The sequence below is a fragment of the Centrocercus urophasianus genome, unplaced genomic scaffold (genome assembly GCF_019232065.1).
Source record: "Centrocercus urophasianus isolate 14NV4802_14NV808 unplaced genomic scaffold, USGS_Curo_1.0 seq_34, whole genome shotgun sequence".
Taxonomy (NCBI): domain Eukaryota; kingdom Metazoa; phylum Chordata; class Aves; order Galliformes; family Phasianidae; genus Centrocercus; species Centrocercus urophasianus.
Window position 1 is genome coordinate 7,435,804 of NW_024884911.1, and position 17,922 is coordinate 7,453,725.

The window sequence follows — 17,922 nt, forward strand, 5'->3', positions numbered from 1 at the left end:
TAACCAGCACCTTCTCTTACAACAATGCAGAAGTCACTTGAATAGGATGACAGAAATACTTTGTAACCTGCACTACACTGCTTTTAATAATTCTGCAGGCATATAAATGAAGAATACATGGTGTAATAAAGGATTAACAAAAGCCTTGCGATAGGCCCGTTCCCCAGCATTGCAGCCACTGTGGCTTTAGCTTCTTATGCTCCAAAAGGACGAGTATACAAGAAGCTGTGAGAAAGTATACAGGTATTCAAGACCAAAAGTGCAACACCATTTCTTAAACAGAACCATAAAATCTTCTGAAACAAACTTGTTATCAAAGTACCTGACTGTATCACAGGGAGCTGGGATGACAGAGCCTCATCCACTGTGTCAGAAGCAAATTGCTGCTTTTTCTTTCTAACAAGTTACATCGTACTCAAGCAACAGCATTTCTCGTGGTTGATCCCCAAATTTAGGATAAGGAGGGGGAAAAAAAATAGAAAATTGCGGTTTTAGTAAAGAAACGCCATAACTGATCCCATGAATAGGCTGTCTCCCTGGTTATCTGTCTCCAGTGGAGCCACAAGCAGATGCTTAGAACACACCAGGAAGGTGGAAATCCTGAATGTCATTGCTCTACTATCCGAAAAAATTCAAGGAGCCTCGTGTCACTTGTGTATTAAATAAACCCAAGCAGAGGCCCCTCTCCAATGTCCCCTACAGCTGATACAAGTTCCTCAGTATCATGCCCTAAGGTTCACCCAGCAGGTCTGCTACCTATTGTATGCAGAAAAGCCCCTCTCTGCTTGCTTCAGACCTTCCTGTTACAAACCCTCATTGGTTTGCCTTGCTGTTTTACGTATGGGAATAAACAAAATCACCCGCTATCCACTTCCTCCAACTTGTCCACGAGACCCCTTCCTGCAAATAAGATTACAAAATTGGCTGACATGCACAGAATCTGCAATATTTAAATAATCAGATCAGGCATTTTATGGGGAAAATGTGCAAAAATGACATCTGTAAGCAAAAACTCGGTGCGTTAACAATCTGCTAAGTACGTGCTAGTGCATGAATTGAAGAGCGGAAATGTAACCATACAGCAATCTAAGAATACTTGTTGTCAGTGTTGTCAGTTGTGTTTTTGTCAGTGATAACAAACTTTGTTTCCCCAAGCTCTAACTGGCCACCACAGCTATGCGTGTCCCAGGCTTGCTCTTTAGGGCCGGAAAAAAACATACAGAGTGACTCTAGCATTTGGCACTATTTCTGCATTGTTTTAATGTTTCTGACAAGTGCTCCATTGTTTCTTAGTCATTTACACACTTCATTTCAGTAATTAGCTGTCAGAGAAGGCCCAACAGCAACTTAATGTTGTCTGCTCAAATCATATTAATGAAACGCAATCCACTCAAACGTCCTGAAAGCATATCTGTAATTGTGTTAAATGGAGAGGCTGGGGACATCAACAAACTTCAACTTCTGAACAGGGCATTATGATCGAGTGCATGAATCCATTATTTCTTAGGGATCTGACAACCAATTAATATTACAGTGCTTCCAATGCAATGATAAGGACTGATGTTCTAACACTGTTTTGAATTTCTTAAGCATAAAAAGTGATTTTTTAGACTCTGGGATATCAAAGTAAAAGCTGTGTCTAATATGTGTGAATACAATGCCATTAAAGACAGAAAAGCAAGAATTGCAGGCTGCAGCATCACGGAATTAGTTTTTATATTTAGAGATTCAGTCTCTGTATGAAAACTAAATGTGGGATATCCATTGTATTCATTACACTGAACATAAGTACAATCAAATAAACCCCATTATCCTTATCAAATACATAGGTTTTTAAGGCTTCTTATCTGGCTATTGTAATCAGCAGTTCAAAAGAAAACAGAATGCAATTGATTTCTTCTATTTGAGTACCTGCCAGTCAAACTGCTGCATCGTTTTCTCCTTCATACAATGCCAAAGTTTCCAAAGAACAGCATTTGGACAAGATGAAAAACAAGAAGCAAGAAAAAGACGTAGGGGAAATGTCCTGTAGGTATAACAGACTTTGGGAAATGTTCACATCAGTTATGACTGCAAAAGAGCAATTCAAATTTAATTAAAATTGAGCACAATATAAGCTATGGCAAAATAATTAATAGGAAACATGATTTTTAGTGCAGTTGTGATACCTAGAAATCTGGCTAGATGTAATGCTTTTTGGGGAAAATATTTACATATGTGTTACAACTGAAAATTATTTACCTGGACTTATTTACATGAACTTCATTGCCTGGATTCAGCTTCTGTCAGAACTAATTTAGAAGAATGCAGCACTTTATGAATATTGCTGGTTGGGTGCTTTTAATTACAGTTAATACGCTGGAAAAATTATCAAGAGCACATCCAAAGAGCTTTATTCACCATCACCCAATAAGAACCAACCATTCTCACAAGATCCCAGTACAACAGGCACATCAGTAACTTAGTTACTAACTTTCAGGCCAGTAAGTGAGGCAAATGACAGCATTCTCATCTTCAAGAAGTGCTGAATATAAAACATTTGTATGTGTAAGAAGAAAAGCATCTCTGAGAGCAGTGTTCTTTATTTCTTATATTTTTATCGGAGAATTTGGTCAATAAATGCAGGATGAACCTCACTGTACAAATACAGAGAGATCCTTAATGAAGGCAAATTAATCCTGTTGGTAATTCCTACAAATTGCTTTCGTTTTCACCAATAATCCCTGCTAAGAACAAACATTCTAGAGACACAGATTTTAACCACAGCTCTGGGAACGTCACAAAAACAATCATTTGATACATCTTTGAGTTTCAGTGAATAGCAGCACTAAGCAACGTATGTATACTCCTCAGAGCTTTTAAAGTGCATTCAGAGCAAAGACCTGCCATCCTCACCCTGCATCACTGTTAAGGCTGCGTGTTGCACAACTTGCTATCTGAGTAATATTGAATGCTAAACAGAAAGCTTCAAGAGAGCAACACCAGTAACAAGCCTTTTAATTTTAGAATGAACAACAGCTCTGTATGTATATATAAAACAGGCACATGGCTCTCACACAAGATACACGATAAAATTTCTTATATAAATCGCGTGACTAACTTCTATCTTGGAAGTTATTCGAATGAGAGCTCCACTATAGACACAAAAGTAACCTTTAAGGAGTTAAAATGTCCTCAAGTACAAGTCAAGTTGAAACTTATTTAATTAGGTTCTGTATTTGAAAAAATGAAATAAATTCTTTCATTAACTAAACCAAACTCCCTTAAAGGCAACAATATGTTCCCTCTCTGTCAGGACAGAGCGCAATGAAATCTTTATTTTAATTGGGGTTAGCTGCAGGGCCATTTGGCTTCAGATGCTTTGTTTATCAGCCCTAAGCTTTACAGCTTAGCCAGTACTTGAAATATTTTATCACAGAATGATTTCATTTATTAAAAAAAAGAAAAAAAAAAAAAAAAAAAAAAAGAAAGAAAAAAACCCCTCTTCCAAGTGGTTTTACACAGAGATCATTTTAAATACGCATTTGAAAACCTGGAAGTCCAAGCCAAAGGTTTCTCAAAAGAAAATACTGATTTCCCTTTGCATTCTTGCGATGTGTCTCTATAAATGCCCTATTTTAAAGACACCTGCCTCATGCCCTTCCCCAAGCAACCCTGTCAAGATGCGGCTGCAGAACAACAGATCTCCCCGCAGTGCCCACTGCAGCGAGGCAACCAGCACACCTCATTCTTGTCGTTTGTCAACCACACATCTTTTATCCCGGGCAACATTTCAAAATGCCTTACGCCACGTGGATATACGCTTCGTACCTTAGCAGTGCTGCAGGAAACAAGGAAGGCCTTGCAATGCACGAGAGCTGAGAGGCAAACCTCTTACAAGAACAAAACCATGCTGTGGATACAACTCCTTCCAATGCACAGTGTCCTTCCCATTTGTTTTCTGAACATTTCTGAACCAGCATGAAGACCTTGTGGTCTGAAAAGCCTCAAGTTGATCATGCTTGTTTCAATACAATGCAAAAACAAAGCAATGAATAGTAGATACATAGTGCCATCAGTAGATGGTACCTTCTTCCTAGATTACACTAATGTACAAGTATCAGCATGTTCAGTACCACAGTTATTGCAAATATTCTGGAAAGCAGTAATCACAAGAATGGAAAGTGAACAGGAACTCTGCAGAAACACAGCCCCAATTCATCCCCAACTGCTGCTAGCATTAATGCAACAATCCAAAATTTCCGTTTCAGCATGAGGATCAAACACAGAAAATTTTGGATTTATTTCTTATGAAACCTCTGAGCCTTGGGAATGTTCCTAAAATAATAAAACCCCTCTGTGAATCCGATTTCCACAAATTAAATACAGTACTGTGATATTTTCATATCACTAAAATCCGATCTGTCAAAGACAGACTCTTCCCCTTTCCCAAAATTTTAACAACTGTTTGATGCAATTCCCAGCTTTTATTCTGGAGGATACTGAGGTTAAATTGCCAATAGCTATATACAAATTATATGCTACAGCACGATATGTCAATTATCTAAGAAGCAAAAACTATGCCAATACCATTTTACTGAGTCCAGGTTAAGAAATTTTCTTCATTTTTCAAACAAATGCACTGCCTCACTTTTATTCTCAGTGATAAAAGCATTGTAGCTGAATGTGACAGAATAAAGCTTAATTTAAAGAAATCACTGAGTTCTGTGCTTTGTATTTATGTTACCCTAAAGAAAAAACAACTATCTGAAATAAAATGTATAATTCAAATATTTCTTTAATATTTAGTGTTGACAGCCATATGTTTTTCTCTAGGTGACTCTTTGCACATCTTCTCAGCACTGTTTCCTCATGAGAACCACAACGAGATGAGCTGTATGAGCAACTCCTCAGCAGGTATTTTGATTTGAAAGTAATCACAGTTATCTCTACAATCTTTATACAATTTACATCCTGATCATCTAACAAATAAGCAGAAGACATAAATTGACATCAATATGTATACTTTTCTCTAACAATGCAAACTAATTGTATATCTTTAAACGAGAAAAATGTTTATTAAAAAAAAGGGAATAGTGAGTATACCAACTATTGAGTTCAAAGCAAAAACACCACATGTGTCTAAATAAATATCAAGGAAGTGTCACAGGTAAATGAGGAGAGACCAGGTGAAGTGTGTGTGATGTGTTAATTGTATTCAAAAAAATAATAGAGGCAAGACAGAGAAGCTGAACTTCCAATTATCATAATGGTAGCTTCTTCACAACACATTTTCAAACTTGAAAGAGACATTTTAAGCCATAGGAATACTGAGCAGAATACCTCCAGCTGTGCTCTGCATAAATCTTGCACACTGTACATACACAGTGTATTTAAATACCAAGTAAAGCTATGACTTACAAAATGCATATTTCTGTCACAATAGAATATCTGTCATTGCCAAAAGTTACTCATCATTGAATGAAAGGAACAGAACACAATGAATCAAATTACAAAAAAATAGGAAGAAACCTTTTCATTTGATGTGCTACTAGACTAAAGTTGTTTTTTAAAGAACAGCACAGCCGTCTGCAGGGTTTACAGTTCAGATACAGAAAGAAGAAAAACGTGGTGGTCCCCATCACTGACATGATTCCTGCCCATACAGCTCCCTGCCTAGGAGCCCGTTTACCTTTCATTAATGCTCAGTCCACAACAAAATCAACATTTTGAGGGAAAAGGTTGCCCAGTTCTCTGTTAATATGCACAATCCACACCAAAAAAGAACCTCAGTCCCCTTCTGCATCTTCCCTTGCAGAAGCCTTAAGCAAGCGATGAGTCCCAGGCAAATACCGGGGCCAGCAGCGCGCCCACCCTGCCCAGCACTGCAGAGCAAGGCGGCAGCGCGAGCACTGCTGAGGCTTCATTCACATGTGATACTGCTGAGCCCCAGGGCAGCATCAGAATACCTTAATGTGATGCTGAGTTAAAGCACAAGTCTGGATGAGAGCAGGTCTCCTACGCTGTCACAAAAATCAATCACTCACCTGTCAATTATGTCATGCATACAAGTGTCTCATTCTGTCTTTACACCTGCATCTTTTTAGGCTTTCACTGAATGAGCTCCATCGCTTACCTATGCAAATCATTGCAAATAATTTTGATTCGCTGCCCTTCACTTTACTTAAATACTTCTTTTTGTACTACAAGTTTATGTTTCAAATCTTACAAAATCTGTTATGTGCATAGTGGAAGCCCAAAGCAGCATGATTTTTAGTTATTAAGTGCTATTAATTTGTCCTTAACCTGTTTTAATATTCTAATTTTTTTTCATGATTTCATCAAGTTTGTCTGCTACCAAAGACTGCTTTGCAAATCTGCCACCTTTTCTGCCAACTCTTTTCACAGGAGCTGCACTGATGCTGAGCCACCCAGCTGCTCACACCAGGCAGAATGCAGATTTTCCTCCTCCTCTACCGATCAGAATTGGGTTTGGTTGCTTTCTGTTGGTGGTTCTGGTTAGTTGGGGCTGTTTTCTGTTTTTTGTTTTGGTTAGATTTTTTTTTTTCCGCCAATACAAAATGTAACTTATTCACAGCTCATTTCAAAAGCCTACAGACACTGAGTGCCTTGTACAGAAGCAGAATTCACTGGTTGTGTCATTTTATCCTTGGTGTTTGTTTACTTGCTTCATTGTTTTACTCTAAGTCCCCTGCGCTTTATTAGTTCAGGAAATATCTTCAACTTTTCCTGCCTGGCAGCATTTGCACACTGCTTCATTGCTTGCTGAGGCTGTGCACTCTCAATTATAAGTAAAGTATCAGGAGAAAACGCGATAAAAGCAAAGCTAAAAGTAAGACAAAAACTAACAAAGGCTTGAAACAATTTGAGGAGAAACAAAAACAAATGTATAAAACAGTACAAGCCAGAGAATCAGGTGTGAAAGGCACAGAGGAATAATTTATCAGCTGAATGTACAAATCCTCCCCCAGTGAAGCTGAAATATCATGGTTCTGCTCCGCACTTTCCAACTTCCCCTGGTAATAGGCAGATCTGGGGGCTTTTGAGCAGATGCTTTTGTTTCTCCAGCACCAAGGCAGAAGACCCCCAGCCCGACGCCACCCAGCCTGACAGCTGCAGGTGTAACATCTGCAAAGGCTGCAGAGTCACTCATGCAACAAAGCACAAATGCTGCTCTTCAGCATGCTCAGCTCACAGGTTCCAACAAAGCGAACACAGAAACTTCAACGTCAGCACATCCAGGTAAACACTGATAATCTCAAGAGCAGTCTTGTGAAGTCAGGCTTCAAAAAATCACAAAGAAACTTAAAAGTTCATCCAATGCTGCTCTTTGCGCACCTCAGATGCACAGAACACGATCCCTACATTTCCATTCTACCATTTCTGGTTCTGCACTGTAACACATGGCAGACAGGAAAGTTTGACTGCACATCCTAGGGTAGAAATGTCCTTCATGGGAGTTGCAGTTTTCCCATGTTTCCTGTGTGCCATTCTCAGCAGAGCTGTGATAGCTTTTCTCAAATATATTCTTTTATTACTTTCATTCAGAATCTTAGTGATTTTTAATTCTCTTGTCATTCCTGCCCCTGCTGTGCTACACAGAAGAGCAGAGCACAACGCCTCATCTCAGTTTGGAAAGTATAAAAAAATTGTAATTACCTCAAACTGTTACAAGATATTAGAAATAATCACTTGAAGTTTCATTACATACATTTTTATATATAAAAAAAGATGTAGAATATTAAATACCTTTGAAGAACCATAACTGTGTTATTAGGGGGAAAAAAAGCCTTTCGAAGGTATAAAACAGCACAAGCAAAGGCTGAAATCTGTCTACAGCAAAAGTATTGCTCACAGGGAGAACACAGCAACAGGACTGCAACGCAAATGCAAATTACTTGGAATCAAAACAAAACAATATTTCCCCAGTAACTAAATAGCTTTTTCACAAATCACCACAAGGTCTCCACACTAGGAAAAAAGTGTCAATTTCAGTTCAACTTATCTCCACTTTCATAATGCAAAAAAATCAGGTTTTATATTCTGTCACTTTGCACTGCTATCAGTAAAGCCAACGAGCTGAGACTGGGGGATTACCATCACATAGAAACTACTGGACTGTCCATACAGGCACACAGCAGTGAGCTGACATGACAGCAAGCAAAATAAAAATGCAAAACTATATTGGACATAGGTGCTGTCTGAAAAGGATCACAACAAAACTGAGAGGGAAGTACTTTATATTTGCTTCTGCTCACCGTTTGCCCTGCAGTGTTTTTTTCTGAGCAGTTTGTACACACACAGCGTGTTCACCGGCACACTTCCTTAATTGGTTTTTCTATCTGTGAACAAATGCTCCTGCAAGACTCTGGCATAACAAGACAACCCTCATGAAAAGGATCCATCTGCTCTGTGTACAATGCATATCTTTAAAACTTACATCTGGAGGGGAAAGAAAAGAAACACAAGTGGTAGTTAGATGGAAGTAACCGAGTTGTGGCAGTTCCTGGAAGCTGGACACAACTGTTTACCCTTGCACCGAGTAACTTTAAAATAAAAAAAATTATTAAAAAATCACCATGGCAACAATCAGACCACAGAAGACAAAGCATCAACTGCTACAAAGCATTTTCAAAGTGAATTACGCACCAGTACGTAACACAAACGTTTGGTGCTCCTGCATACACATATTGCAACAAAACTTCCAGTCAGACAAATCTGGCATTTGCTCTTTTACTCTGCATCACAGGTTATCTATTCTGCTTTTCTGACATCTGTCCCACTCGGATCTCACGGCTCTGGAATTGCTAAAGAAAATGACAGTGCCTGTCTGAGACAGAGACTGATATAAAATGATGCACTGGCCTTACGTCACAGCATCACATCGCTGCTCTGATGTGTATCGATGTTTCACTGCACTTCTTATGATTCCCAGAAGCACAAAAATTCTAAGAGGTGCAAAAACAAAAACAAAAAAAGGTGACCAAACTATCCTCAGAGTATGGGAAAATCCTTACTGTGATACTGGCCCAGATTCTGAGGAGGGAATTTGTAACAGGAATGGAATCAAAGTTAATACCTAATTACAACTGATAAGTCAACAACACACCTGAAGTATCTTACACTGTGAAATCTTAACACCAACACAACACCAGAACTGGAGCACATCTCCATGCTGTGTGCTGCAGGGGCACTGGTGGAAGCAGGGCCAAGAAGGCTGTGTGTCCTGCAGACAGGGAGAGCTCAGAGGCCAGCAAACTGCCGAGGGAAGTGCCATGGAAACCCGCCTCCCCAGAGGTGTGGGCACACAGCAGTGCAGACAGATGACTGCTATCTTTACCAGACTGGATACCAGAAACTGGCAGCAGAGAACAAGAGCACAGAACAACTCTCCAGGGATGTCTCTACACTCCTGCAACAAGGCAGGAAAGTTGGAAATGCAATACAGGAGATACCTTTGTTTTATTACATGTTCCTTATGAAAGTCCAATGTCCTGCACTTCCTCCAGATGCCCCTACACTGCTGAGGAAGTAAGACAAAACCACAAACTGAAAAGACTCATTTCTTTACCATGAACTGAATGTTACTGCTCTAAAAGAACACATTTTATTTTTTTTATTCACATTGGTCTTTCCTTTTCCCCACAATTGCTCACAGAAAATTTGCACCGAAGTTCCAATTACGAAAAATAGTAGCACACCATCTCCTCTGTTTAGAATTCAAACATAAATTAGCAGGACTTGAAAGGAGAATAGAACTAAGAAAATGATGTGTACATACATACAATGTAATTCAGATAAAGCAGTTTGAAAACTGAGTTATATAATTCCAACAGGCACAGTTTCATACGAAGAGTTTCATAAAGTCTTAAGACACAGTTGTCCACTTGATAAATCACCAACTGACTGCACCAAGGAGAGTCCACAGCAAGTGGAAGTGCAAAAGCACACTCACACTCTGTCCTTCGAGATTTTATTTTACCTGAAGAGTATTTAAGTTACATTTGAACCAATTCAATACAGGACAATTGAAGTTAGTCAGAAATTATTCAGTTATACAAGAAATGGCTGGACAGGTGATAAACCTCAGTAATATTGATTAATTAATCATGAAGGCATAAAAATAAATTACTGCTTCACATGATGCTAAAACCAATTTTTTCCATTTTGACATTGATTTCACAATGCCCACATAAAATTATAATTACGCTTACAATACAGTCAGTTTCCTTTGCTATTTTCCTCCCCACTTTTCAGACTGATTTGTTTAGAAAGAGTGCAAAACTTGATAGATAACACAGTTAGTGCTTCATTCCAATTCATTTGCAGATAGAAGGGCCTCTCAAGGAGAGCAAAGCAATGAAGGATTTTGTTGGGCTCAAGAAAACAGCAAAAGCCAAATAGTGCGGACTGCAGTTCTCACTACAACTATGGCAACTGCATTAATCTCACCCCCTCAGAGACTCTGTTACAAATTAGAGCCACAAACTGGCACATACTGCAAGCACCCACATATACTGCTATTGTATGAAACCAGTGTAAAAGATGCTAGATGCTTGTCATTTCCACCAAAATCAGATTGATACAGGTTTGACAATATAAGAAAGAAACTTTCATCCAGAAGGCAGAGTTCATCACTCTAATGTGCATTAATAAATCCATAATCAACTTTAAAAACAAACTAGAGCAGCATGATTCAAATACAGACAAACACCAGCATCTCATGCACAGACAGGCTTCTTCGGAGGCAGATCAGCAGGAAAACAATTTACTTTATTTCACCTTGTATTACAAATACCTCTCAGTTCAGCATGCCATGTATACTGAGTCATTAAGAAAATACCAAAGTCTGCAGTGTCTGCATGAATGAGAAATTATCAAATCAAAACTGTGAAGTTGAAGAAAAAAACTACCTGCAGCAGCACGTAGCTGCTGATATCTGCTTGTGTTATGAATATTAAAATGAACTTCCTTAGTTATCCATTAAAACATAGCAGCACTCAAGAAAAGCACCTAAATTTTCACCTTACAGTGTACTAACAGCAACAAAATAGAAAAGGAACAAAGATCTGGAAACTGAAGTGTTTAGATTATATGGTGCAAGTAAACAAGCTTTTCAAATCTCCCAGCAAAAAAATAAGTTGCACTCAGCATACATAAGGCCTGTTGCAATATCTACTGGAGTGACCACATACCCAGAGAGCACACAGCAAAGCTCACAATTTCAGAAGACTGCCAAACTTGGAGCCTGCTGCTGAGCTGCCACACGAGTTCTGGATGAAAAAGCATCCGTGTGACTTACATTACCTACAGGACACGACAAACCTAAAGCCAAGTCACTCTACTGCATCACACCCGACCTGCTACTGCTTTTAGTGAATCCAGGCAGAAGTTACCTACACCACAGATGTGATGATGTTTGTTTCTTAACAAAGATCATCAGGGAAGTAAATGAAATGCTGCTGCTAACCGCTAGGTGTCAGCATAGCAAAGTGCACGGACGACACCCGCGGCGCAGATGACAGCTCTCATTGTTCCTCCCGGTTACCAATCCACACAACTTCGAAGTACTACAAACAACCCAAAGGTACAGCAGTACGATAAAAACATCCCCTCCACAAACGGCAAAAAATTGGGCATTTTTAAAAAATCGTTCAGTGGAACAAAGTGCTCCCAATGGCATCCCTGCTTTAAGTAACATTCTTAATGTGAACAATCTGCACCAATCTGCATACAGCCAAAGCAAACACACCACTTCTAAAGTGATCTACCGAGCCTGACAGCAGCAGAGCTTTATGGAGATGTAAGTACACCACATGGAAGAGATATACTTTCACACAATCAATCTGGCTTAAAGCAATTTCCAGAAGCATGTATGCACAGTAGGAAACATAAATGAATCAGTGATCATGTTACACCATCACTTCTGATTGCAGTTGCAGTTTGCACTATCTGGATATGCGTTTTCTTGCAGAAGTCGTAGCTACTGAACTCCTCAGAAGGTTCACAGCAGCAGCGACTCCCTTTTTGTGCTGGTTTGGATGTACAGTACGTAAGACCACAATCTTTGGATTAGAAGCTTCCAGAGTAAGAGCTCATCTAAGGAGACGGAACTGCATGAGAGCAAAGAGCAGAATTTCCAGAGCAGCATCTGAAGTGCTCCACACCAGAAAACAGTGCTTTAAGCTGCAAGATGTCGGCTACGTTCCAAATTGCCAGTGATGATGAGTTACTATTATATTCACATTTTCTTTTGGGAAAATACTGAGTACATTTTCTGATCATTTTGCTGCACTATGGACTACTGTGTGCAGCTTTGCTGCATCTACTTGAGATGAAGTTTTCTACGAGCTTTCAGTTAACTCTGAAACACAGTTTTCCCAACAGCAACAAAAGTTTCTCAGTAACTGCATTCACTGTTGGCATACTTCAAAATGAAGTGTAGAGTAGTTGTGTGACCCCTCAATACCTTACAAGCTACCTGTGGCAGAACTGGAAACAGAACCAAGGTCATTTGATCCTGATGTGCTCAGCACGCGAAAGAAACACTTGCTATGCTTTGCAAGTCTTTTACATAGAACATGATATTAAAATTTATAATCAGAAATAAGATTTTTAACATATAAAATGACTTGGTAAATAATGCTTTGAAATTTTTACCTCTTCATCCTTAGAATTGCATTTTATAATAGATCTGTGCAACTATGTTTACGTGTTTTCTTTGATGAAATCACATACAAACGACATTTCTTCTACTTCCTGAGGTTAGCTGTGCCTTGAAGTTGCTATTTCTAGGGATGTGCCATTGTCAACTAATTTGGAATGTTCATCTTTAACATTCAGCCTTCAAAATACCAGATGGTATTTCCAGAAAAGCAATTTAAATTTTTATTTTTCTTCACGAATTCCTTAACTAGATAATCTCACACACACCCAGGCAAAGCACACACCAATATTCCCAGAGTTGCCTGGCAACTACTGGGAGGAGCATCAGAGAACAAGACAGCCCGTGTAAATAAAGGGAAGTCTCCCTGACATCTTTGTTGTTTATATGGACAACAATTCAAATATCTGCCACTATTTCACCTCTGAAAGCACAATACTTACACCCAGCTATGCACATACAAGTGGATGCTATTTATTTTTTCCCCCACATACACCATACGTGCATTTCCCCAAGTAAGAAGTGGAAGGAATCACACTGATTTCAAGTGTCCCTTTTGAACCCTGAATGTGGCTTCTTGGAGTGATGCTTATTCGATGGTGCTAACGAGACTCTAAAATTCAGACTAAGTAGTTTTCCCTTTGGCATTAAGAATAACATGTAAAACATACAATAGGAATGATGAGATTTTAAGAATAGAAACATCTTCAACCCCAACAAACACTACGCTAGCCATCCAACTCCCTTTCTTTTACACAATGACTAAAATTAGATGGGAGAGTACTAATAATGTCTGGCACGTAGACAAATAGTCTTCACAGAAAAGCAGAACACAGAATATACCTTTGTCCAACTAGCAAGCCTTCATTCTCATTCTCCTCATTTACCCTCCCCACGTACACTCAGAATGCATTTTAGCATCTCCCAGGGGTATTCAGGCTCTCCGCAGGTACCACCAACTTTCTGCTCTACCTCCAAATGTTTGTGGATGAGAGATGATGGCATTAAGGCAAGAGTACGGTTTCCCCTCTACAGACTTCCTCTGAAGCAGCCAGTGATCTAAACAGCAGTAGATCAAATAAGCCTGTGACCACCACCCTGAGATTTGTCACTGCACATGCTTAAATTTCCCCTGATTTAGATTAGGGACGGGAATAGAATATACATGGCACTTTTTAGAGTGTTCTGCAGAACACTCTACGTTTATTATTTTTATTTGTGCCATTTCCCATATTTCTGGAATGCATCTCATAAATTATACCTCAATGTTCATCACACCATCTCTGACACCTTGACTCTGTCTATCAGCTAACGCACACACTCTAATAGAAACCTCCTATGTACCTCATAGAAATGTCACAAAACATGGAAATAAGTGAATTTGGCTGGAATTACTTGTATTTAAGTCCACGAAGCCCTTGCAGTAAGCCAGGAGCAGATGCCTCACTAGAAGCAATAAAATAAAGGATCAAGTACTGAAAAATCTTTCCCCCGCTCAGATGGCACGAAATCATTGCTAACTACAGATCAGCTTTGAACCAGAAGCATGAGATTAAATTTCCCTATGAGAACGTTTAGTGTCAGTAGTTCGAACTCCAGACTTTTTTTTTTGTAAAAGCACAATTTCTTTACTAATTTTTACTAGCTTCTTAAACCCCATGATTCCATAATTTGCACTTACTTGTTTCAAATTCACGCATAAATCACATTAAAAGAAACAAATCTTTTACTGCCTTTAAAAACAGTACAGCGAATACTGAGGTTTTGCTGAGAGAGAAAATGGTCAGCTGTGCATCCTATGATCATTAACGAAGACATTTTTATCATCTTTTTCCTAATTTTGTTCTCTTCTACAGGCAGTAACTCCCATCCCTCTCCTGAGAGAGGTTTTCTCCCAACCACGCCTGCTGCATTTCTTTATCAGCTGGTCCTCCAGGCTGCCCAAACACAGACCGCAGGCAGTGGGTTACGCGCTTTGAACGCCCATCAGCCCCATCTGCCCACCCACAGATCCCGACTTCTTCCCCACTTACAGGTTCGATTTTCAGTGCGTTTCTGTAGCTCCCGAAGAAAGACGCCTGCGCCTTTAGAAAAGCCCTGGCAACGCCATCTCCAGTGGTTGTAGAAACTTTCTTCAATCTGTTCTTCAGAGCAGAAACCTGAAATCACACCACCACTGCAGGTGACTCTCGTATCACAAACAGCTTCACACCACGGGACGCAGCTAAAGAAAAAGCTCTCACAGTTACAACAAAAAAGGACATCATTAATTCAGAACTGAAGTCTTCTGCTCCGAAATCATTCCTCTGCCATTTCTGTCCTCCCAGGAATGACTACTACGGAACCATCAGGATGACAACGGCTTCATCTCAGCCCTCCCTCCACACAGAGGCCACCAACACCGGGCACTGTTCTGAATGCAGCCCGTGGAGTTCTGTGTCATTCTTGATTAGAATTCATGAAAAAAAAAAATCAGCTGAATTAAACTTCAGACTCACAAAGATGTTTTTACCAATATTAAACTGAAGTCAGAAGGCCTTTCCCACGATCGCACTCCCTGAGGCACCGCCTGACCCATGGGCACGGCTGCGCCCTGCGGCCCACAACCGGCTGCAGCCCCACACCTGAGTGCCAGCACCCAGCGCAGGGCAGAGCTCCGAGCCCAGCACTTCTTCCAGCCCACACCATTCTGCCCCTCAGAACAGTCCATGTGCTCCGTCTCCGCAGTGCCCGCCCTGCCCTGCCCTCCACATGCAGATGTTTCCTATGTACAGCAGGGCTGAAGTTGTACAGGGTCACCCACTGCTGTTCTCTGCACTCAGCGCTGCTCAGACACACAAGGAGGTTCTTAGTTTGATACCTTTGCTGCTGAGAGCTGCTGAAGGAAGGTGCTGTACCTATACGCTATTGGTAGTGACAGCGCTTTTCTCTCCCAAACACAGGCCATAAAAGGAGATAAAAAACCTTTCAAAGTCAAACATCAAGCTTGCTGAGCCTGTGCTGCAACCGCTATTGGGTTTGTTAAATCATTAACAAATAGTTATGTCAGTAGCAATTTTTTGGTACTGAAGACAGAACTAGGACAAGTAATTTTTTGAGACAGATCTCACGGAACACCCAGCAATACAAAAACAACAATCTGGAAACAAATTCCACCAGCGCTTTTTAAGGCAGCTGAGAGTGGTGGGATTCCTTAAGGGGAAGGCAGGAAGGAGCCAGCACTGCCGAGGGACGCAGAAACCCCCACCCACCCTGATTTGCAGAAGATCACGACTCCTAAAAGTGTGTATTGTGACTTTAAAGAAACCAATAAAAAGCGAGACTTTCTTTAACTCAAATGCTATTCTGAAAAACTCCTTTGGAGCAGCTCTAAATACTTCACAGAACAGATATGGAGAACAATTTACAGAAGTGGGAGATTCCACCACAGTGAACACAACCACTGTTTTCTGAGAGCATGAACAGCACCTCACAAAGCTACACCAATGGTTCACGTGTTCAAATCAACTTCCAAGACCTTTCCAGAATCTCATTCTCCATCTCAGAACAAAAAGCTTAGTCTTGCCTCATCTGTATCTCCAAAATTTTATCAAATGAGTTTTTTCTGCCTTGGAGTTTTGCTACAAGCTTCCCTTCAGTAATTCGGTTTCAGGAATCAGCTGCTCGGGTGCTTCAGTTTTACCTCTCTGGAAAGCACATCACTCACTTGTTCCTTGCAAAGGGAAGGGAATAATTCCTCATTTTGTTGCTAGGTTTTAAATACATAAATATATAAAACTAGATATTGCCACCTATTTTCATTAAAACAGTTTGAAAAAAATTTGCCTTTTTTTTTTTTTTTTTTTTTTTACTTTTTTTTTCCCCTGCAGCTTCAGCTATAGAAGAACTTTCATTACGGCTATTTAGGGTAACAGCAGTAATCAAGAGCACGTCCAGTACTGTTTATAAATCGGGATGCCACGGCTTATGTCAATGATCCACGCGCTAATGAACCTATAAGAACATACTGCCATCATACAGGAGAAGAGGTTCAGTGCAAAGTCTACTGCATCCCAAAATCAAGCTCAGCGCTGCTCAGTGAGATTATGTCTCTCAAGGACTTCTGTCATTCTCCAAGTGTAACAGCTTAATCACATTTTCAAACTTGAACAGCACACCAAACTCTTTCATGTCTGAAGGAGTCTGATGATAGTTGTAAACATGAAATAGGACTTCATTTCCTGTATTAAGTAAATTGTTTACAGGTAGTTCTCAAAAATGAAATAAAATGCCTCTGCCCATGAAAAACTTGTAAATCCATTTCAAACACGTTTGTATGTGGTTTTCTTTAACCATTAGTTTGAAGATAAAGAACTCGCCATCTGTCTAGAAGGAAGAGACTATTCTCAGCTGCACAACAAACTGAAAGTTTCAGTTTCCCTATAGATCACTGATGGATATTTTGCTTATTCCTTAAGCTTTCAGATAATTTGTTCCCTCCTAAGATTAACACTGTATGGATGTTTGTTTCATGTATGCACCCATTAATTCCCCCTATCAAGTCACTGCAATAGAAATGTCATAATTTTAAGGAAATTAAATGTTAAGAGACTAACAGGAGTAAAAAAGTTCATTTTTTACTCTGGTAAAAGTTAATACACAGGACCAGTTAGATTTTGCAGTACAAAGCTCTGCTTAGTACACAAGTGAAATCATGATTTTCTCTTGCCTAAAAGAAACAGTAGCACTTTTATAAAAACAAGACTGTGACCACTCAATATGAAGATTATTTCTAGCCAAACAGACACATATACATGCAGTCTACCCTGAGAGTGTTTTAAAGAAGATTTTTATACTTCTGGCAGTTCAGGTTTAAAGGTCAGATTTAAACTATCACCATGTTTCAAAATGCAATCTGTGCAATGCAGCATAATGAAATGGTTCAGTAAAGGTGCTAGTGGAAATTCTTTTAATTAGGTCCAAGGCTTTTCAGTTGTCAACATGAATAAAGCAAGAAACATTCTATTGCAAACACAGTTTAAGAAATAAAAATGGATTCACCTTTAAGGAAATGGTTTTCCTATAGAGTTGTACTTTAGTACTTCTTGCTCTCCTGCAAGCAGTTAATTTCCCACTAAGTGGAAAAACTGTAATACAGGCTCCCCACTTGTAGCAACTTGCTATCGAGTGGACAAAACCAAATTACTGACAGCCTAAAATACTCACAGAACAGTACAAGTGTACAAACACAGTCATAAGATACGTAAGATCTTTTTACT

At 39.6% G+C, this 17,922-nt stretch overlaps 1 protein-coding gene across 10 annotated transcripts in view; it reads right to left on the reverse strand.

The window, feature by feature from the left end:
• DENND1A (DENN domain containing 1A) overlaps nt 1–17,922 on the reverse strand; it is a 172,560-nt gene that overhangs the window by 51,864 nt on the left and 102,774 nt on the right. For all 10 annotated transcript variants that reach the window (XM_042830877.1, XM_042830874.1, XM_042830875.1 and 7 more), the window contains one exon: nt 14,698–14,823. In XM_042830877.1, the coding sequence (XP_042686811.1) occupies nt 14,698–14,823 (126 nt within the window). The remainder of the gene's footprint in view (nt 1–14,697; nt 14,824–17,922) is intronic.